Raw genomic sequence first — 20,214 nt, 5'->3', positions numbered from 1 at the left:
ATAGCCGAAAATAACCTTGAACTTCTAACTCCTGAATGCTGGGATTACATGGATGTGCTTCTGTGCCTGGTTTGTATAAGTGCTAGGACTCAAACCCAGGGTTTTGTGCATGCTAAACAAGTACTGTATACACTGAGCTACATTCTCAGTGACTTTGAACTCTTGATTCTCCTACCTCCACTTCCCAAGGGCTGGGATTCCAGGTGAGCTACCTTTCTCTTCTCCTTTCTGTCTTCCCTCCTTTAGTTCTGTCTTGCCATTCCCTTTTGAGCCTGGGTCTTGCCATGTAGCTCCAGTCTGGCCTAGAACTCAAAATCTTGCTTTAACCTCTCAAGTGCTGGGTTGCAGATGTGTACCATTGTGTCCTGCTTTGGCAGGCATGTTTTCTGATGAATTGCTCATTAATATTTTTCAGAACTTTATCATGAGTAGCCACTGGAGTGTCATCTCTCCCCAAGCCATTATTATTATTAGCACAAGAACATAGCACCAATGTGTCTTTGACTTCTGCTCTATTATAGACCCATTTCTTTTGTACTTGACACATACCTGGTTACTTAATAACCTGGATACTTAATAGGTCTATGAATAGATATGTGTAAGCTACTCACTAGGTGTACCTGGCTTACATAGAGCAGTATAGAAGTATCATATTGGCAGTGGCCTTGTGACCAGATAGTAGTATTCAACAATCAAGCCTCTAGAATTCTAATCAAAAGTTGGCTCCACATAGGCCCCTCTCCGTGTAACTTGCTGGAGCAGAAAGACGAACATTTGAAGCTGCTTGGCAAGTTCTTCACAGCAGGTTAGGCTGTTGTCCTGCTTGGAGAACAATGGCAATAAAGTGGAAAGGGCTGTAGTTGCTGGCGCCATACGTGGTGTTCTGAGCATTCGCTTCATGCGCAAGGGCCTCTCTCCTTTTTGACTCTGTCACCGAAATCCAACAGGTGATCTGGACTGAGTGGAGCCCAGACTGAGGCTGAGCTCTGGGTTTGCCTGATGCGTGTGGTCTCTTCTTCCCTCCCTGTGCCAGGCCACGTGCTGTACGCCGACATCAAGATGGAGAACGGAAAGTCCAAGGGGTGCGGTGTGGTTAAGTTTGAATCTCCAGAGGTGGCTGAGAGAGCCTGCCGGATGATGAATGGCATGAAGCTGAGTGGCCGAGAGATTGATGTTCGAATCGATAGAAATGCTTAAGCAGTTGCCTTTTTTAAACATCAATACCAGACCTCTGAATTTGTATTTTTTCTTGTTAACCATTTTAATTTGTTGGCTGGATGTATAAAGATGTTTAAAAAATTCAGTTGCTTTTTGGGGTGATCTGAATTAATATTTTAATGATTGGGGTTCCATTTGACTGTTTGCATTGAGATTGCAATGTGCGCAATTTTTTTTGTAGTTGTGGCATCTTGTTGACATCAAATATGACTTTGATAATAAATACCAGTTCCTGAAAGCGGCTTGCTTTTTTTGTGTGTGTATATGTTGTAGAGGTGGCCATCTGAGTTCTGCGAGACGGGGCAGCTTGTACTTTCTTCCTGGGAGCTGTGACCTCCAGGGATCTCACCCAGTTGTTGTTGTCTGTAGACCCCACTGTTTGGAGAGCAGACCCTAGTTATAGTAGGAACACTATCCAAGATCTTCCCCGGAGTGATAATAACAATCCTGAAAATCATCCTGTGGCTTTATTCTGTGAGTCCCAGACACTGAGTGAAGCTCACTTCAACTTGGCTTTTCTTTTTGTTCAAGACCACTAAGAATGTCACTATTTGGGAAATACTTCATGCTGATGTCCAGTTAGGCAGGAGTTCTACCAGTGAAGGGCTGTTATAGACTCACTTGGCAACGCAAGTACCTGAAGCCTACAAGGAATTTTGGGATACAGCTACTGGTCATCTAGGATATGTATGGGTGCGTCTTCAGCAGCTCCTTTCCTATTGGGTGGGCAATTGATTTTTTTTTTTTATTTGTTTGTTTCACCTTTGGTCCCTTGCATGTGCCTGTGTTCTGCTGTGTGTTCTAGTCAGTAAGAAGAGGACAAGAAACAAGAATGTTTTAAAGAGGGGTTTTATGTGGGCATGTTGGGTATCTGTTTGCCATGCTAGGATCCAGGGCTCCTGGGTGAGCAGTGGCTGGGCTGGTGGTTCTGGAACCCACCTCTCTGTCTGCTTACTGTCCCTGAGGAAATGGTTGGTTGTCCAGAGGGTCTGCAAAGAAGGAAGAATTCAAGTGATCCTGTGCCACAGAGGCATGATAGCAAGTATCCCCATGGGAGTCACTGTACATACCCCAAAAGCTGACATCATCGTATACTTCTGTTTCCCTGGCAGAGAACACAATATTGTCAATAGGAGCCAACCTTGGTGTTCCCCATTCTACCCAGGCAGGACCAGTACTTACAAGGGCAACAGTGCAGTTCTGGGTACATAGCCATCTGCAGGGGAGAGCAGATAGAATGGATTTTCAGCCTTCGCACTCTCACTCCTTTCCCTAGATGTGGGCCAAACACACTTACACTTGCCCTTGGGGTCCCGGCACAGCATCTCATCCTTGTTAGTAAACTCGATCACCTCCAGGATTTCTCCACGACGGATACCCAGGTGCTTGCCACCCCCACGCCGGGTCTTGGCATTGGGGTCAATCATCATCTTTGTTTGAATCACAATCTCACCTTCAAACTTGGGGAACATCATGTTAAAATGTTAGACTTTCTGTATCTGCTGTTACCTTAGTTTCTTCCCCAGGATGGAAATCAAGGGCCTTGGGTACCAGTCATCCCAGGACTCATTCTTCACTCCATGTTCTCACCTTGAACTTCTTTCTAAACTCTCTCTCAGCTTTCTCTGCCTTCCTGATCTGTTTCAGCAGCTTGGGGTCTGTGGGTGGCAGCTGCTGTAGTTGAGTAGCATTCTTCCTAGAAGACCCAGACATTGAAGTACTTACAAGTAAGAAGTACCCTCTATTAGAGTCCCAGCTCTCAGCCCAAATCACACCATTTGCCCCATGTACCTGAGCTCTGCGTCCTGCTGAGGCCATCTGGTGACTTGCTGGGTAGTCTGCACTTCATCTGAGGACATTGGACAGAGTCAGGACAAAGGTCCCTAGTTCTTTCTACCCTAGTGACTTGATGGGTTGAGTCTGCTCTCTGGATCCTCAGGGCTTCCCTGAATTGACCACTCCTGTACTTTTCTTAGGGTTTATCAGTCCTTGTAGGTAAGGTTCATTTTGGTGAGGAAAATAAAGGCTGAGAAGTTGACTGTCTAAAATTGTAGAGATGGGATGAATTTGTAGGCCTTTGTGTTTGGATTTTGTTCTCACTATATAGACCAGGCTGTCCTAGATCTATCTGCCTCTGTTTCCCCGAGTGCTAGTATTAAAAGCTGTGGCCACCATGATCACCCCATAAGTCGTAGACTTTGGAAGCCATTTTTCTTCTACCTCCTAGAATATGTTGGGAGTTGTAATAAGATTTTTGATTCAGAACTAAAAACAAGTAATTCCATTGTAGCCATCCATAGCTTGCCTCTAAGGAGGAGCAACCAGGTTGGAGTTTTTTGGTTGGTTGGTTGATCTTTTAAAGACAGGGCTTTTCTGTGTAGACTTGACTGTCCTGGAATCCACTCTGTAGACCAGGCTGGCCTTGAACTCAGATCCACCTTCCTTTGCCTTGGAAGGCCTGCCCCACCACCACGTCCCTGGGGTGGAGTTCTTAGCCTGAACCTTCTGCTGCTGAGACTGAATGGTAGGGTTTCCCCGAGGGTTTACTTGTATCACTTCCCAGCAATAGGACAGGCTTCCAGAATGAGACCAACTGTTGGCTGGAGGCTTGGGTGACAGCCTCTTCAAGATCGGGGTTAGTGAGGATCTGAATCAGAGGTCCCATTTTGTTGATAACCCAAATGTCACTTTTGACCAACTGTCCTTTCTGATTATAGCCCACAGGGGGGTGTCTCTGTCATACTGAGTCAGCACTGAGCTTGAGTTCTACTCTGTAGGCAGAGATCTGGGTCCTACTCAGAACCTGTACTGCACCTGCTTTTCTCATGAACTGCCTCAGCCTTGAGTGGTCTCACAGCTAGAAGCTGGAGTTACAGGTGTACTATGACAATACTGGGCTCTCTGGTTCTGGGTCATCCTGCAGCTTGTTCTGAGCAGGGCTGAACCCTGCCCCTCCAGGTGAGTTCCCAATTGACAAAAGATGTAGAGGGGCTGCCATGTTTCAAAGGAACCAAAGAATAGGTGGTCCGAAGGCCACTCTGGTACTAGAAAGATCACTCAGAGATACTCAAAACAGATTTGGAGAGGCTCTGTGCCATAGGAAGGCTCACACGTTGCTCTGAACAGAGAAATTCAGGGGTCTGATATTTGATCATGATCTTGAACAGTGACCCCTCCCCCAACTATAGAGCTTCCCCTCCACAGAAGCACTGTGGGTGTTCTCTTGATGAACCAGGAGAAGCAAACAAAAAGGGCCCAGAAAGGAGCAAGGGCTGGAGAATTTGAAAGCATCTGTCTTTGTATCCGGACCTCCAGCTGGAACAGTGAGAGCAAGCACATCCCAAGGCCAAGTAAGCTAGTAAAACAGGGAATAGTGTGTGTGTGTGGGGGGGGGTGCACTTAGCTGGAATCCCCACAGCTCTAAATCAACTGGCTGGGCCTAGTCTCAGATCCTTGAACTTCCTCATTGGCAATAGGGTAACTCCCTTGGCTACAAAATCATCAAAGCTCTATAAAAACCCATGCTGTTGCCATGGAGACACCAATTGTGGAGCCCCTCAGACTGACTTAGAAGAAAGGAAAACCTGCTGCATGTATACATCTTGCTGGGACATTCTCTTGGGATGAACTGCAAGGAACCTGGTGGGTGGCATTTGCTTTGGTTTTGTTTGCAGGATCTCATCCAGGCTCGTCTTGGTTTCTGAGTAGCCAAGGCAGATCATCCTGCTGCCTAAATGCTGGAGTTATAGGTGTACATTTGGAACCTGATGCCTTCCTTATCCATGATCCTGCCATGACTCCTCTGCACGAGTGCTAGGTTATATGAAAGGAGCATGCCACTCATTCCCTGCCTGATACACCATCTTGTCTGGTTTGCCAGCTGTGGTTTCTGTGATTCTTCCGTTGTTGTCCAGGCCTCTTGTCACATGCTTCTACCTACAGAAAGCCTGGCTCCTTGGCTCTGGGCTTCCCCTTCCTTACCATCTGGCCCACCAGCATCCAGTCTGGTCTGGATCACTTTGTGTTCTTAAACTTGGATCATGCGAGCATGCCTTTGTAACTAATGTTTCATGGGTACCCAAGCCAACCACCCAGACCACCTACAAACCTCTGCCCCTTGGGCTGAGACTAGAGTCACTTGTGGCTTCCACAGCATCATACAGCTCATAGATCTCGTCCGGGTTCCTGCAGGGACACCTGAGATGAGGGCCTCCTTTAGCCTTATACCCATGCCTGGCCCCTTTCTCCCAGCACTCACTGCAGGGTCTGTTGAGGTTGGGCTGGGAAGTGGGTCTCAGAAGAGCCAGTCTTCAGGACAGCTGTGGAAGAGAGAGGATGGGAAGGAAGTGGCTCTACCCAAATATTCCCCCTCCTCTGCCTGAACCACCTACTCTAACTCACCTGTGGCCATTGCTGAGGCTCTCCGGAAGCTTTGGATACTGATGGGGACAGGTGGTAATGGGGGCTTGGCTGGAGGAGATCCCAGGCTGCTGGCTGAAGGCAAAGGCCTTCGCTGGGGCGGGTGCTGGACTTGGAAGTCTTCTGATCTCCAATTGGGTGTCCGAGAGATTCCATACCCAGGGCTGAGGGGGAACTGGGGGCTGGAACCCTCAAAGGCAGAGGGCAGGGAGCACTCAGATACTGAACCAGGAAGTTTGGGCTTTCCGGGCAGACCCTTGGGAAAGTCAGGCTGGAAGAACTTGCCATGTGGAGGCTTCAGAAACTTCCTGGGGAGTGAGCTGAACTCAGGCTCTGAGGATGTTCTAGGGAGATGACCCAGTTCCTGCTGCGAAGGCTTCTTAGAAAGCACTTTGGGGGCTGGCTGCTGAGGCTTCTTGGGAAATTTGCAGACTTCGGGCTCCGAGGATGTCCTGGTAAGGTCACTTAGCTGGAGCTGTGGATGCTTCTTGGGCAATGCATGGACGTCCGGCTGCAGGGAGTGAGATGGGGGATTATATGACTCAGGTTTCCAGGGGGCTGTCTGGGGGACCTCATAGGACATGGGCTGCTGTGGATACTTTGTGCAACCAGTGGCCTGAAGAGATGGAGATTTCTTGAAATTCTCATTGAGCTCAGACTGCAGGGACTTCTTGGGAAAGGTACTGACGTCAGGCTCTGGCGAGTTGGGGTAAAACTCACTGGACCCAGGCTTGGATGTCTGAGGAACTTCGCTGGACTCTACCTGTGTCAGGGACTTCCTAGAGGAACCAGCAGCCTGAGACTGCAGTGGCTTCTTGGGCAAGGACTTCAGAGGGGCCTCACTGGATTCAGGCTGCCAGAACTTCTTGGGAAATGTGGTAGGTTTGAGCTCTACTGGGGGCCTGGCAGGATTGCTGAGCTCAGATTTCAGGGGCTTCTGGGTAGATATACTAGGTTCCTGGGGTTCCCCAAGCTGTGGAGACTTGGTGAGTTCACCAAACTTGAGTTTTGGAGGCTTCTTGGGGAGATTAGTGAACTCTGGATGTGGAGGCTTCCTTGGGAAATGTTTGAGTTCAGGCTGTGGTGACTTTCTAAGACCTTCTGACTGTGAGGTCTTCTTGGGGATGTCCGTAAACTGCAGCTGCAGGGGTTTCAGGGACACTGTGCTGAGCTCAGACTCTGAGGCCTTCTTGGGCTGCTCACTTAACTCAGTCTGTGGAAACTTCTTCAGGAGTTTGTTGAACTCAGGCTTTATGGGTTTTCTGGATGGTTCTCCAGGCTCTTGAGAGGCCTGGAACTTAGCTTGGAGGTTTCGGAAGTCCTGATTGCTTCCCTAAGAAGACAGGAAAGCAAATGGAGAAACAACTAGGTACCTACAGATACAGTTGGTCATAGACACACAAACCAAACCCATCACCCTCCCTTTCCCTTTGGCTCCCATTCTACCATTGCTTCTTCCTCAACCTCAGCTCTACCTCAGCCAGCTTCTCTTTTTGGGTAAAGAGCTATTCCTCAGGTTCCTGGAAGCCACACACCCCTGACTCCTCCACCCAAGTTGGGTCAAACCTCATCTCTAACAGGACCTAGGTCCTGATGCCTCTACTAGCCCATGACTCCCACAGGGTGCTTTCCGTCAGTGAAGTACTTCCCAATATCTTCAGCCTTTGCCCCTTCTGCTCCCATTTGGTTCCCTCTTTGCCCCCTGCCTGACCACCAGGTTCTTCCCAGCCTGTTTTGTTCTGATTTCAAAATACATCCGGGCCGGGCAGTGGTGGTGCACGCCTTTAATCCCAGCACTCGGTAGGCAGAAGCAGGCGGATCTCTGGGAGTTCAAAGCCAGCCTGGTCTACAAGAGCTAGTTCCGGGATAGGCTCCAAAGCTACAGAGAAACCCTGTCTCGAAAAACCAAAAAAAAAAAAAAAATCCGGAATCCAACCACGTCTCACTGTCACCCCAGCTGGAGGAGCTATCCCCATAGCCCTGACTGAATATTGTAATGGGCTCATCCCAAGTCTGCTGCTCTAAAGGAGGCCTGCTGAATCTCTCTGTTCCCAACCTCTCAGTTTTCATTTTTCCAGGGAAAGCAAAAACTTCCCCCCATCTCATAGCTTCTGTCATGTTTGTAATGCATAATCTCAATACACGGGTCTGTCCTCTTCTTCCTCCATGTCTTAGGCGACAGTACTCCTTAAGGAGACAACCCTATTTTAAATCAGTTTCCCTTGCCCAGTTGTCCACCTTCACTGCCCTTCCTAACTGTTCTCTTTATATTTCCCATCACCTATCAAATTTTTTATATTAGTTCTGCTGTAATGTCTTTAAAACCAGGTTGTTTTGGGGGTTTGTATTTTTGTAGTGTTGGGATGGAGCCCAGTACTTTGCTAAGCAAGCTCTGTGGCATTGAGCCACACCACATCACTGACTAGCGTTTTTGTCTTGTTTGTTTGTTTATCGAAGCAGGGTCTCATATATCCCAGGCTGGCCTCAAACTTGCTATGTAGCTGAGGAGAATAAACTCCTTATCCTCCTACCTCCACTTCCCACATGCTGGGATTAAGGTGTATGCACCACACGCAGTTGGCCTAAACTGTTAAAGTCTATTTGGGCAGCTAAAGAGATTGCTCAGTAGGCAAAGTACTTGTCATGGAAGTCTGACTACCTGAATTCTATCCTCAGTACCCACACATAAAAAAGTCAGGAGCAGCACTTGGAGAGGCCTTGAGAGAAGATCCTCTAGGGCTTGCTGGCTAGCTAGGCTAGCTAAGTCAACAGGCTCTGGGTACAGTTAGAGACCCTGTCACGAAAAAGAAGGTAGAAAGCCATCAAGGAAGACCCAACCTTCACATACATCTAGATCATCAGTGACTTCCCAGTGCCTGGCACATAGTAGGTACTCAGTAAATATTTACAGAAATTTAAGTCTAGGGCCGGGCGGTGGTGGCGCACGCCTTTAATCCCAGCACTCGGGAGGCAGAAGCAGGCGGATCTCTGTGAGTTCGAGGCCAGCCTGGTCTACAAGAGCTAGTTCCAGGACAGGCTCCAAAACCACAGAGAAACCCTGTCTCGAAAAACCAAAAAAAAAAAAAAAAAGAAATTAAAGTCTAAGCAGAACTACAGTCAGACAGGCATACATTCAGTCTAAGATGTGTATACACAGGAATGCTCACAACACCCACAACCAGCAAGCAGACTCTCCACATGAGCACATGTACTGTATGGTATGTTCAGAACATTCTGGTGCTCTCAGAGCTGGCCATTTGCCACAGGTTACAGGTACAAGTAGATAACAAGGCAATACCTTCTCTGAGGGGCCTCTCAGCCTTCCTTCATCTAGAGTCAAAAAGATCGGAGGACAGGGAGGGCAGAATCGTGTGAGCCCATCTGAGATGGAGAGATTCAGAAGCACCTCTGGGAAGGAAGCAATTCTTTTCCAGAGTTAGACATTTCTTTGTTGAAGCCCTAGTCATTGAGTTGAGGCAACAGCTCTAGACAGAGATAAGGAAGGGTTAGCAGAGATAAGGAAGGGTTAGCTTGGATGACTGTCTGGGTGGGTGGTGGTGGAGGGGGAGGCTAGGGCAGGAGGTGCATGACCCACTTACCCCACAGGATGTTCTCATCCCAGATGCTGACCTGGGGTGAGGAGATACCATTCCAGGCAGACCCAGCCTGCCCCGCTCGCAATCACAGATCCAAGCCTGAGCCACAAGAGCTCAAGCTGGGCCTTGGCTGTTCTCTACCTTTGCCTGAAGCGTTTCATTCTCAAGACTGTTGCCAGCTCTATTCTGCCGGGCTACCCATGGAGCCTGTTTACCAGTTTCTCAGTTTTTGCTTGTGCCCCTTGTTTCTGACGAGAATGGACTTCTACTAGGGGCTTGGGGACTCACTCACCATAGCTTCAGGGGGCGATGTGGCTTCAGGGGGTGAGTGGGCTCTGAGCTTAGGCTGCTGCTTTGAGGAAGTATCTGTGGTTTCTGCTCCACTGGCTGACACATCAAATAGGGGTTGTTGGAGTGGGGAGGGCAGAGGAGGAAGGAGGCGGAGGTCTGTCCCCTCCTTGTTCCTGCCTGCCTACTATTGTCCCCAAGCTCAGGTCAACATACCTAAGCACATCTCTAATGCACACAGTTACTAGCCATCACTAGCCTCGATTCCCTATTGTCCCCTTTACTCTTAAGACTTTGGGGTCTCCAAAGAAGCAGGCCAAGCCCAAACTCAGGACAGCCACAGGGACAGAGTACCTGAGTGGGGATGTTACAGTTTGCTCTGGGGCTTAGGAAGTCTCTGAAAAGAATTAGAGCTAGGATATGGCTGGTGCAATGGTGAGGACATATCTGTCATCCTGTGTTGCTTCATCTACCTTCCTTGTTTCGATACATGTACTCTCAACAGGACTTCCCTATTCAGGTAACAAATGCCCCACCAGCCAGGCCTGGGTACCCCGCAGAAGGCTCAACTGGGATAGATTGGGGTAAGGTGGGGTATGAGAATGAATGGCAGCAGATACTCAAAGATAGCACTGGTTGGAGGAGTGCACATTATAAGGCAAAGAGGAAGTAAAAACAAAAACAAAAAACCCCGCTGGATAAACCGCATAAAGGAAAAGTGGAACCGTGGGTATGACAGCAGTGTCTAAGACTGCCCAGGATGGTAACAACTGGAGAACTGCCGAAAACGGGCCGCCATGCATGCTTAAGCATCGCCATTGATGTTAATGTTAAAGATTTGCCACTGAGGTGAGGGAATATCATTGCCCCTGGGGAGGCAGGGGGTTTTAAGGACACATCAAGTTCCCAGTGGTTAAAGGAAGTAGAAGGAAGAAACCAGAAGACTGGGTTACAGGAAAATGGAAGCGGCCCTTGAGAGCCCAAAGAAGGACCAAGGTTGATACAGGTAAAGGAGAGTCCTGATGGCAAGATTCAGTCCACAGGAACAAAACACTCAGTAGAGATATGATTCTCGGTTTGGAATCAGAATAGAATTTCTTGAGCTGTTAAGAAAAGGATCTCTTCCAGAGACTATGGCTTCACCTGTCTGGGATTATTTGGGCCCTGGCAGGGTGGTTTCAGTACACAGGTGAGTATAAGTGTGTTGATATCACTGGAGTCACCCTGATACAGAGCACATGTTCTAGTATAAGTGTTGATATCACTGGAGTCACCCTGATACAGAGCACATATTCTAGGCCCCTGGGCAGAGGTGGGGGTTCGGTACATATCTAAGGCTAGCCTAATCTACTCAGTGAGTTCTAGGCCAGCCAAAGCTGTATAGTGAGACCCTGATTCAAAAAATGAAAGAAACTTATTCCCAAAGCGCATGTTCTAGTCAGGTATAGTGGCACATGTCTCTAATCACAGTACTTTGGAGACTGAAGGCAAGAGGATCTTTTTTTTTTTTTTAAATATTTATTTATTATGTATACAATATTCTGTCTGTGTGTATGCCTGCAGGCCAGCAGAGGGCACCAGACCCCATTACAGATGGTTGTGAGCCACCATGTGGTTGCTGGGAATTGAACTCAGGACCTTTGGAAGAGCAGGCAATGCTCTTAACCTCTGAGCCATCTCTCCAGCCCAGGCAAGAGGATCTTAAGTACATGTCCAGTCTCAGGCTACAAAGTTGAGACCTTCTTAGTAGTGCATAGTGTGACCTTTATCCCAGCACTTGGGCAGAGGCTGACAGATCTCTGTGAATTCAAAGCCAGCCAGGGTTACATAGTGAGACTCTGTCTCAAAAAAGAAAAAAAATTGAGACTCCGTTGAAGCAAAATCTGCTCAGTAAATCTGAGGTTTTAGCTCTGTTGATAGCTACTTGTATAGCATGCACAAAGCCTTGGGTTTGAGTTACAAAACCACATAAAACAGCACTTGCGTGGCACATGCCTTTAATCCCAGCACTTGAGAGGCAGAGGCAGGTGGATCTCTATGAGTTCGAGGCCAGCCTGATCCACAGAGCAAATTCCAGGACAGCCAGGGCCACATAGAGAGCCCCTGTCTCAAACAAAAACCAGCACTTGGGAGTTTAAGACAGGAGGATCAGAAAATCCCATCGTTTGAGGCCATCATGGTTTACATAGTACCAATCCAGCAAGAGACACAGTGAGACCTGGTCTTAGAAACAACATAAATGAATGTTTTGGCTTAAGTCTGCTATTGCGTGGTATGAGACTGGTGGGGTAGCAAGAACGTGTTTAACTAGCCTATTATCCTCCCTGCTTTTCACATAACTAGTGGTTTGGGCAGGGAATGGGGTGTGGGGAAGTTCTATAGTTTCCTGGTATCTGTCCCCAGTACTCAGTTCCTGGGACAAGACTCACTGAGCAGACATTCCCAAATCTAGCCTCTCCATAGTGCGAGCATTATGACATCCACTTTATCGTGTGGGTGGGTGTATGAATCTGTGCTTATGTTTACAGAGGTCAAAGGTTGCCATCAGGTGTCTTCCTTTATTCTCCAACTTAGTTTTTGAGACAAGGTCTCTCACAAAACCTGACACTCACCCTTTGGCTAGCCTGGCTGGCCAGGAGGTCTCTCCACTTCCCACCAATCACTTGCTATTTATTCTTTTACTTTTGCCTAATAAATTCACTTATTCAAAACCAGAAGTATGGCTGCTGTTCTTCATTCTCTAGAGCCTACAAGCAGTGAAGTTGGGTAGAGGAGGCAGGACTATGACAGTGATGTAGGGCCTGGAGGACCCAACTCATCTGGTGACTGGTGTCTTGGCTACAGACATCAGGAAAAGAGGTGATAAAGGACAATTCTGACTCAGAGTTAGGATACAAGGGAATAGTAAGTGGGACAAGGTGGGGTGGGACCAAGGAGGTCTTTGGGTTTTTCTTCTCCAGACGTAGCAGCTGTGAAGAGTTATGGCCACAGAAGAATATGAGGAGATTTGAGAATCCCTTTGGGCTGCTAGAACAGGATCTGTGTTGGCGTGTATTGTCTGTGGGGGAGTACACATAACCAAGCCAGCACATGTGGAGATCAGTCACTGAGACAGGGTCTTTCAACAGAACCGTTAACTCACTTTTTCAGCTAGACTGGCTTGCTATTAAGGCCCCAGGACCTGGCTCTCTCTGCCCCCTCCCATGCCCAGTTTTAAAGTGGGTGCTGGGAATCTGAACTCAGATCTTGGTTGTACCTAGTATAACATCTCTCCAGCCCCCAAACAGGAGTCTTTATCCACTGAGGAGGACTGGTGAAAGACTTCCACAGGTACTCTGATGGTTGGAGCTAGACGAGAGGCATGGCCTGGCATATTGTGTGTGTGTGTGTTATGTATTCCATATGTAGCTGGGATGACCTTGAATTTCTGATCCTCCACACTACTCCCCAGTTCTGAAATGAATGCCTCCACCAGCACTGCCGGTGTTGGTGCTGGGGATAGAACCCATAGCTTTGCGCAGGCTAGGCAAGCACTTACTGAGCTACATCTCCATCCTTGGTATTCTTAAACAGGAACCTCCAACTCTCTAGAGCTGGGACTGGGGCAGAAGGAGGTCTGCAGATGAAGATAAAAGTTCAGTTTGCCAGCACTCAGGAGACTCTCCAGCCCAAAAAGATTTTTTTTGTTTTGTTGAGACAGGGTTTCTCTGTGGTTTTGGAGCCTGTCCTGGAACTAGCTCTTGTAGACCAGGCTGGTCTCAAACTCACAGAGATCCGCCTGCCTCTGCTTCCCAAGTGCTGGGATTAAAGGCGTGTGCCACCACCACCCGGGCGGAACTTGCCACTTTTATCAAGCCAAATGCTGGGATTAAAGGTGTGACCACCAGGCTTTAGGAGGACAACTTTAGAGTTGATTTTCTTTCCCACCTCACTTGGTTCACACTGACGTTATCAGGGTTGCTTGTGCAAGCACTTGAACACGATGAGCCGTCTTACTGGTCCCATGTTTTGTTTATTTTTCAAGACAGCTTTTGATGAACTAACCCTGTATAAACTCAGAGATCTGCCTGCCTTTGCCTGCTTGTTTTTTTGGTTTTTAAATAAAGGAAAACAACTGAAAATTCTATCTTACCTGGTTTCTGGAAGTTGTGGAACAGAATGGTGGGCAGTGTCTGCCCTACCTATAGCTGGCTAGGGTGGCACAGGGCTGAGGTGCCAGGTAGACAGTGACAGAAGTATTGAGGGGGGTCAGGTTCTGTGAAGCCACTTCTAAGTACCCTGGACCCAGTCAGTAGGTAGCAGCCTACTGCTTATTTGAGGGGAGGGCAGGAGACTCAAGTTTGGTTTCCAGCACCCACAAGTGTCTGGGGATCTCACACCCTTTTCTAATCTTCATGGGCATCACACACACAATAAACAAAAATCTTATCTGAGGGGCAAGGGACCTAAGACACAGCACAGGACCAAAGACACCTCCTTTATTATCCCCTCCCCCTTCAAATTACAAAAATCTCTGCAGGCTCTCCCACCCAGGCCAACACAGCTGGTCCAGAACTGTGAAAAATCGGACCGCTCCCCCTCTGACAGTTGTGATGCAGCAGGAGCAAATGAGATTGGGTCTGTGTGGTGCTGAGGGGCGGCCGCTGAGCCTGGGCCTCACCTCTTGCCTCGGGCTTCATTGCCTCAGCCTTACCCGCCCGGGCACCGGCCCGGAGGGACCCGGGCGCCAGGTCTGTGGGGGTGTTGGGGCGGTGGTCCTGAAGGTGCAGTGTCATGGTAGGCCGTGAGGCCGTGGAGAAGTCACACTGCATGCACGAGTAGCGGCCACGCGTGTGTTCCCACACTATGCGGCTGGGGGCCACGTACCCTGCAGGTAGGCAGGCAGGCAGGCAGGCAGGCAGGCAGGCCGTGGTCAGTCCTGGGTTCCACCCCAGAGGACCTTTCCACAGGGATGGTGGATGTCGGCCAGGGCAAATTAGACTTTTCCCTATGTTCGTCCCCCTCAGCTTCCAGGGTCCAGGGAGTTGGGTCCTTTCTCCTGGGCTTGACTGCCAATCACTGAAGGCACCAAGTTTGGCTCCCATCCCTGGACCTCTGCAGGAGAGGACCACTCAGATACGGACAAGGCGCAAGTTTTTACACAACGCCGACGCAGATGAAGGTATAGGTGCCAGGCATTTGAAAGGTAAAAATCATGTATTTCAAAGGACACGCACTGCTGTTTCCGGGCATTCACAGGGCTGGCGCAGGGCACAGGAATGAAGGCCCCTCCACCCTGCCCTGGTCGTCACCTGCACGCACCTGAGGGCGCATCTGAGCCGCCCTGAGGTTTTCTGGGACTTCCGGCAGCACCTGCAGGAAAGAGGCAGGTAAGTAAAGGTGGGCCCAATCAGCCTTGCAGGCAACTGGTTCTCACACTCACCTTGACTCTTTCTCCAGATGGCAGTGCTGGAGGCTGGAGGTCCTGGAGCAGCGGCCAGGAATGGGCGCAGTCGCGGGGGACTCAGTCCAAAGGGCGCAGGGTTCAAGTAGGGAAGGAAGGGCCCAGTGGGGGCAGAGGTGAAGGGCTCAAGTAGAGGGAAAGGCAGGCTCAGAATAGATGAGGGGTCGGAGTCTGCGGGGCGCTCGGGCACGGGTGGCTCTTTGTCCAGGGCAGGGGGTGGTGGTGGGACTGGGCTCTGAGCATGCTCTGCACAAACATGCAGATGCTTGAAGAGGGAGCGGTGAGTGCGGAAGCGCAGGAGGCAATTCTCACACCTGGGGGGAGACACAGGGCTGAACTGTCTCCTAGGCAACAATAGGAAGAGGTCTAGCCACTGCTACCCAGGGACCAGGATGTGGGAAGGGTTTCTAGGTTGAAATCTCTGTGACTCTGTGCCCTTATCCTTGATCCTTCCCGACCTCTCCAGCTCAGAGCCTCAAGCTCTGACTTTCCTTAGGCAGGCAGTTTTCCATTTAAGAGGTGAGATGGAACAGGACAGAACCACAGCATGTATACCCTGCCACTCCAGCTGATCCTTCGGTCACTCACATCCATCCTCCATGCACTGCTGGGGTTGGTCATGTCCCCACCTGCCCCGCCCTCCTCCACACAGACTAGAAAGGGACCAACAGAGCAGAAGGTCGGGGTCTCACTTGAAGTAGCGGTTGGGCTTGTAATGTAGCTTGCCGTGGGCCACCAGCTCCTGCATGCTGGGGAAACTCTCAGTGCAGCTCAGGGCTGAGCATCGGAAGAGTTTGCCTGGTAGAGATGAAGGGCAGGTGTGGAATGGGGTGGTGGTTAGGACTGACCCTGGGGGGGTCTCTGTCTCGTCCACCCTAACCTGCCTACCTTCCAGTGATTGTGTGGGCGGGCAGTGGGTACGGAGATGTTGTGCCAGATCACGAATACTGGGGAAACTGAGGCAGCAGCCAGGGCTAGAGCAGGGTATCTGTTTTACTGCGGAATAGATGGGTGTCATCAATTTTTTCCTTATTGACCCCCCATTCTCAAAGCCTTGAACAAGTTCCCCTCCCCTTACTACTAGAATAAATTGCCTGGAAAGGCTGGATAGGTTTGACTGCTACACCTGCAAAGCCTTGGTGCTCAGTAAATGGTAAGGAACCCCCTAGATGGGATACAAGGTAATTCCTGATCCTGCACCATCTCAGTCCTACCGACGGACCTATGAAGGCTCCATCACAGATCACCTGGTGGTGGACGTCGTCTGGGCAACCTCAGGTCCTCATTGGTCCCCACAGCTGTGCTGGTTGAGCCCGGCTGGCAGGTGTCTGGGGCTGCAGCGGCGACCTGCTGCGGAGGTCCTCCACGGTCCCACACTGGTGGTATGGGTGTCGGGTTAGGGCCTGGCTCCTCCACGGAGGAGAACGTGGCTGTAGCGACCGCATCTGGAGACTCCACCTCCTTGTCGGGCTCACTGGAGCTGGACTCTGCAGTGGCTAGTATGTCCGGGCTGGGCTTGGACGGTTCCTCCTGGTGCAAGAAGTGGCTAGAATAAGGCTGGGATCAGAGTCTGCCTAGGACAGAGGGAGGTCTTTCCATTCCTAAGGCCCACAAGACTCGGGGTTTCTAACTCCCTCTCACCCCCGCCAAATATTACCCAGCCATTCCACTTTCTGAGTCACCAGCAAGATGAGTTACGGGAGGTGAGGGCAGACTGAGCTACTGTCTCCTAATTTCAGTTGCAGAAGAAAGTCTATATCAGGGATTATGCATAGAAGAGCATCGGTAACATCCCTTCTCCAACTTTGACAGGAGAAAGGCACCATGGGCGGAGGCGTGGCCTAGGAAAGTGGGCGAGGGTCCGGCCCGGGAGCAACTTGGAAAATGCAGCAGGGCCTACAATGCTGGCTGAGCTAGAGCCGTGCTCAGCGCCAGGACCTGAGGTTCAGGGGCCGAGCTCGGGCAGAGTGGGCGTGGCCCAAGGGGCAGTCAGCGGCGGGAGGGGACCCGGATATAGGGGCGGGGCTGGTTGGGGTGCGCGCCGCGGGGCCGCTCCCGGACAATTCCCGCTGCTCCTCCGTGCGCGCGTGCCGGATGCCACGCTCACCATCCTCCCCTCAGCTCGACCTCCGGTTCGGGTGCCTTCGGTGGCTCCGGCTCCAGCACCGGCGACTTCCTCGGCGACGCGGGGTCTCGATCACGACGGCGCCATTTCCCCCCTTCCCCCCCTCCCCCCCCCCCCCCCCCGCTCCTGGGATCTCGCGAGATCTGGGGTGTGGCCTAATCCTGAGCCTCCTAGGAGGAGGGGGCTGGCGCTAGCCTGCTGCGCCTAGGCGGGGGGAATTTTGTATCAGTGACTGCAAAAGCGGAAGTAAAGCTCCTACCTGAGAAATCTCTCCAGGCCCTAGCGTCCTTGCCTGCAAAATGAGTACCTCCATCCTTTCCCTATATGGCATAACCAACTCTGGAAAGGCGAAAAGCAGTACTTTTTCTTCTTTTTGTATACCAGGTCAGGTTGACTTCAGACTTTCAGTCTTCCCACCTCAGCCTGTCAGACTAGTGTTCCCATACTGTTTGCTTTTAATTGGTTTACTTTTCATTGAAAATTGACAACAGCTCCCCACCACCACCTTATTATTATTGTTGTTATTGGTCTGGGTTGTTCTTACCTTGAACTTGGATGTTCCCACACTGGGTTTCGGGTGGTACTAGGTGTCGAAGCCAGAGTTTTCCTGTGTGCTAGGCAAACACTCCACACACTAATATGTGTGTGGACATATATGCACAGACACATATGCAGGTGAATCTAGGTGTGCACAGATGGGAGCCTCCACATGGAGGCCACAGTGAACATTGCCTTCCTCAGGTGCTCTACACTTTATTTACTGAGGCAATGTCTGTTACTGAAGCTAGAGGTCACCAGTCCCCACTGGTGTAACTTGCCAGAAGATTCTGTGTTCACCTCCCAAGTGCCCCAATTACAGGTAACTGCTATGTCTTCCACCCAGGGAGTGCCAGGGATCCAAATTCTCCCTCATTTACATGAATTCTGTGAGCATGAACCCTGATCCTTCATGTCTGCACAGAGCATTCTTCCTAGCAAGTTTCGAATTTTTCAGTGTATCCAAGTGTACAGTAAGAATGAATCTGTTGGGGCTGGAGAGGTGGCTCAGAGGTTAAGAGCACTGCTGCTCTTCCAGAGGACCCGGGTTCAGTTCCCAGCACCCACATGGCAGCTCACACCTGTCTGCTACTCCTGTTCTAGGAGATCCAATGCCTTCACATGGATATACACGTGGGCAAAACACCAATGTACATAAAAAATGAAAAACATGAATAAATCTGTTGTAATAGCCTAATTCAGGGGCTAGAGAGATGGTTCAGTGGTTAAGAGCATTGCCTGCTTTTCCAAAGGTCCTGAGTTCAATTCCCGGCAACCACATGGTGGCTCATAACCATCTGTAATGAGGTCTGGTGCCCTCTTCTGGCCTGTAGACATACACAAAGAATATTGTATACACAATAAATAAATAAATAGCCTAATTCAGAACTGTGGACCTCAGGTTTAGTGAATAGGTAAATCCCACAAGTAGCAAGGTGTGAACATGAATCCCAAGTGCATTGGTGTCGTGCAATGAGGTTTCCCGCCCATCCTACTTCTCGTAAGTGCACACTCGGTGCCAGGAAGGGACAGTAGTGCTGCTCGCCACTGGACACAATGACAATAACAACAGCAGAGACCTGATCTTGGATCTGCCCCACAAGATAAGAAAACAAACAGCCCATGAGTCAGGGAAACCGGCTGAGGGGCCTGGAGCTGAGCCTTGATACCTGGGAAAGCTGAGCACTCCGGAAGCTGGCAAGGAACAAGTTCCCCTTTTTTGGGCTACAGTGAGGAGATCTCTCCACTGTGCAAACAGACATGGTGTGGAGGCCAGGAAGAGAACTTGGGTAGGTCCCGTAGGCTCCGTGAGAGGTGGAAACATGAGAAAATGTGGTTTCTGATGCTGTCACTGATGAATATTATTTTCCCATTTTCATGTGTGTGGTGCATGCGTGTTAGTGAAGGGGTTTCATGCAGGTACATGTGCACACGTGTGTGGGTACATGTGTGTGGGCACATGTGTACCTGGTTGCTTATACATGTGAAGGCTGGAGGTTCGTGCGGTGACTCTGCCCATACTCAGTGAGACAGAACCTCTCGATAGAACCCAGATCTCACCAGTGTGGCTAGTCTTGCTCTGGGGATCCTCTGCCTCCACCAGCTGAGGCTGAAGTTACAGAGAGGCCATAGTGTCTTCCTGGCCTAATATCTGGGGTTCAGAACTCAGGACTTGATGCTTCTGTGGCAGGTGCTGTTGTGTGACAAATACCTTTTCTAGGGACACACAAACATGTTTACTCACCTTAGATAGGGAGCCCACCTTGGTGAACCAAGAGATTTTCTGTGGTTACTTATAGGAATATGAGTGAGGGGTTACTCAGAGAAGCAGAAATGACTCAAAGACAGCGGCGTCACCAAAGCCCACCCCTTAATGCGTGATAGTGCACAAAAGCCGGAACCCTGGAGCACACTGGAGCAGCTCAGCAGGGTGGAGGATGTCCTTTCCAAGTGACTTAGTTGGTCTAAACCTCTTCCAGACAGCTGGCGGCTCTGAGTCTTATTTGCAGACTTTTGTGAAAGTGAAGTCTCAGCAACCTGTGCTGTTTACTCTGGCAGGTGAATTTAGTCAGTTTCAGGGACGTTCTGAAGCTATTTTGAATTGTTGACCTCTGGCTTTAGGTGTTTCCTTGCCGGGTGGGGGATGGGACAGCTAGTTAACTGGGGGAGGCACAGCATCTCCTTCTGGTGATCATTTGGAGGATGGGTTTTGGGGTAGTTGATAAAGTAGAATTTAGATCCCAGATCCTTATGCATCCAAGCTTTCAAGAGATGTTTATTGAGTCATAAACAACTGTAGACGTTATATGCAGCATATTTCTAGATAAACTACGAGTCTGTATGTGCCACTTAGGCTAAGAAGATGGTTAGAAGACATTTAGGAACTGAGAAAGATGGGGGCTGGAGAGATGGCTCCAAGATTGAACTCTTGCAGAGAACCCAAGTTCACATGGCTGCTCACAAATCCAGTTCCTGAAAATTGGCATGTCTTCTGCTGGCACTTGTACTCACTCAGAAACACACATACATATAGACAAATAATAAAATAAATTAAAATTGAGAAAGGGGTTGGGGATGCCATTTACTTA

The 20,214-nt window shown here is 49.7% G+C and overlaps 3 protein-coding genes across 8 annotated transcripts in view; 1 reads left to right on the top strand and 2 right to left on the bottom strand.

Moving 5' to 3' along the window:
* The window catches only part of Hnrnpm (heterogeneous nuclear ribonucleoprotein M), a 47,297-nt gene extending 45,840 nt beyond the window's left edge, over positions 1-1,457 (top strand). For 4 of the 5 annotated variants that reach the window (XM_041669098.1, XM_041669097.1, XM_041669100.1 and 1 more), the window contains one exon: positions 1,034-1,457. In XM_041669098.1, the coding sequence (XP_041525032.1) occupies positions 1,034-1,197 (164 nt within the window). In that variant the 3' untranslated portion in view covers positions 1,198-1,457. Of the gene's footprint in view, positions 1-947 lie in introns of all 5 variants that reach the window. The other variant, XM_041669101.1, reaches the window with a different exon arrangement.
* Positions 1,458-2,169: 712 nt separating this feature from the next.
* Positions 2,170-14,332, bottom strand: Pram1 (PML-RARA regulated adaptor molecule 1). The gene is made up of 11 exons (XM_041669448.1): positions 14,182-14,332; positions 9,526-9,620; positions 5,620-6,970; positions 5,477-5,537; positions 5,327-5,403; positions 3,010-3,067; positions 2,809-2,914; positions 2,516-2,678; positions 2,401-2,434; positions 2,289-2,323; positions 2,170-2,207 (listed from the first exon to the last, which is right to left on the bottom strand). The coding sequence occupies exons 1-11, from the start codon at positions 14,330-14,332 to the stop codon at positions 2,170-2,172; spliced, it is 2,169 nt and encodes a 722-aa protein (XP_041525382.1).
* On the bottom strand, positions 13,982-17,190 carry Znf414 (zinc finger protein 414). 2 transcript variants are annotated; one of them, XM_041669414.1, is made up of 6 exons: positions 17,072-17,190; positions 16,212-16,494; positions 15,853-15,960; positions 15,657-15,762; positions 14,944-15,278; positions 13,989-14,873 (listed from the first exon to the last, which is right to left on the bottom strand). In XM_041669414.1, exons 1-6 carry the CDS (start codon positions 17,072-17,074, stop codon positions 14,809-14,811), a joined length of 900 nt encoding a protein of 299 aa, XP_041525348.1. In that variant the 5' UTR covers positions 17,075-17,190; the 3' UTR covers positions 13,989-14,808. The 2 variants fall into 2 exon arrangements, with proteins under 2 accessions (XP_041525349.1, XP_041525348.1); XM_041669415.1 differs by lacking the exon at positions 15,853-15,960 and having other exon boundaries at positions 13,982-14,873.
* Between the last annotated feature and the right edge of the window lie 3,024 nt (positions 17,191-20,214).

This window comes from Microtus oregoni, unplaced genomic scaffold (assembly GCF_018167655.1).
Source record: "Microtus oregoni isolate MIOR12 unplaced genomic scaffold, Mior012 000019F_ref0000042, whole genome shotgun sequence".
Classification (NCBI taxonomy): domain Eukaryota; kingdom Metazoa; phylum Chordata; class Mammalia; order Rodentia; family Cricetidae; genus Microtus; species Microtus oregoni.
Note: the sequence above shows the minus strand (reverse complement) of the source record. Positions and strands in the feature narration are given on the sequence as shown.

What these genes read in the sequence shown, in the direction of transcription:
- Pram1 (XM_041669448.1), bottom strand. Translation starts at nt 14,332, where the DNA reads ATGCAGTGTGACTTCTCCACGGCCTCACGGCCTACCATGACACTGCAC. An exon ending in TCTCAGCCCAAGGGGCAGAG is followed by an intron (nt 3,068 to 5,326) that starts GTTTGTAGGTGG and finishes CAATGTCCTCAG; the next exon opens with ATGAAGTGCAGACTACCCAG. An exon ending in AGTTTAGAAAGAAGTTCAAG is followed by an intron (nt 2,679 to 2,808) that starts GTGAGAACATGG and finishes ATGTTCCCCAAG; the next exon opens with TTTGAAGGTGAGATTGTGAT.
- Znf414 (XM_041669414.1), bottom strand. An exon ending in GCCCACACAATCACTGGAAG is followed by an intron (nt 15,763 to 15,852) that starts GTAGGCAGGTTA and finishes CATCTCTACCAG; the next exon opens with GCAAACTCTTCCGATGCTCA. An exon ending in AAGCCCAACCGCTACTTCAA is followed by an intron (nt 15,279 to 15,656) that starts GTGAGACCCCGA and finishes GTCTCCCCCCAG; the next exon opens with GTGTGAGAATTGCCTCCTGC.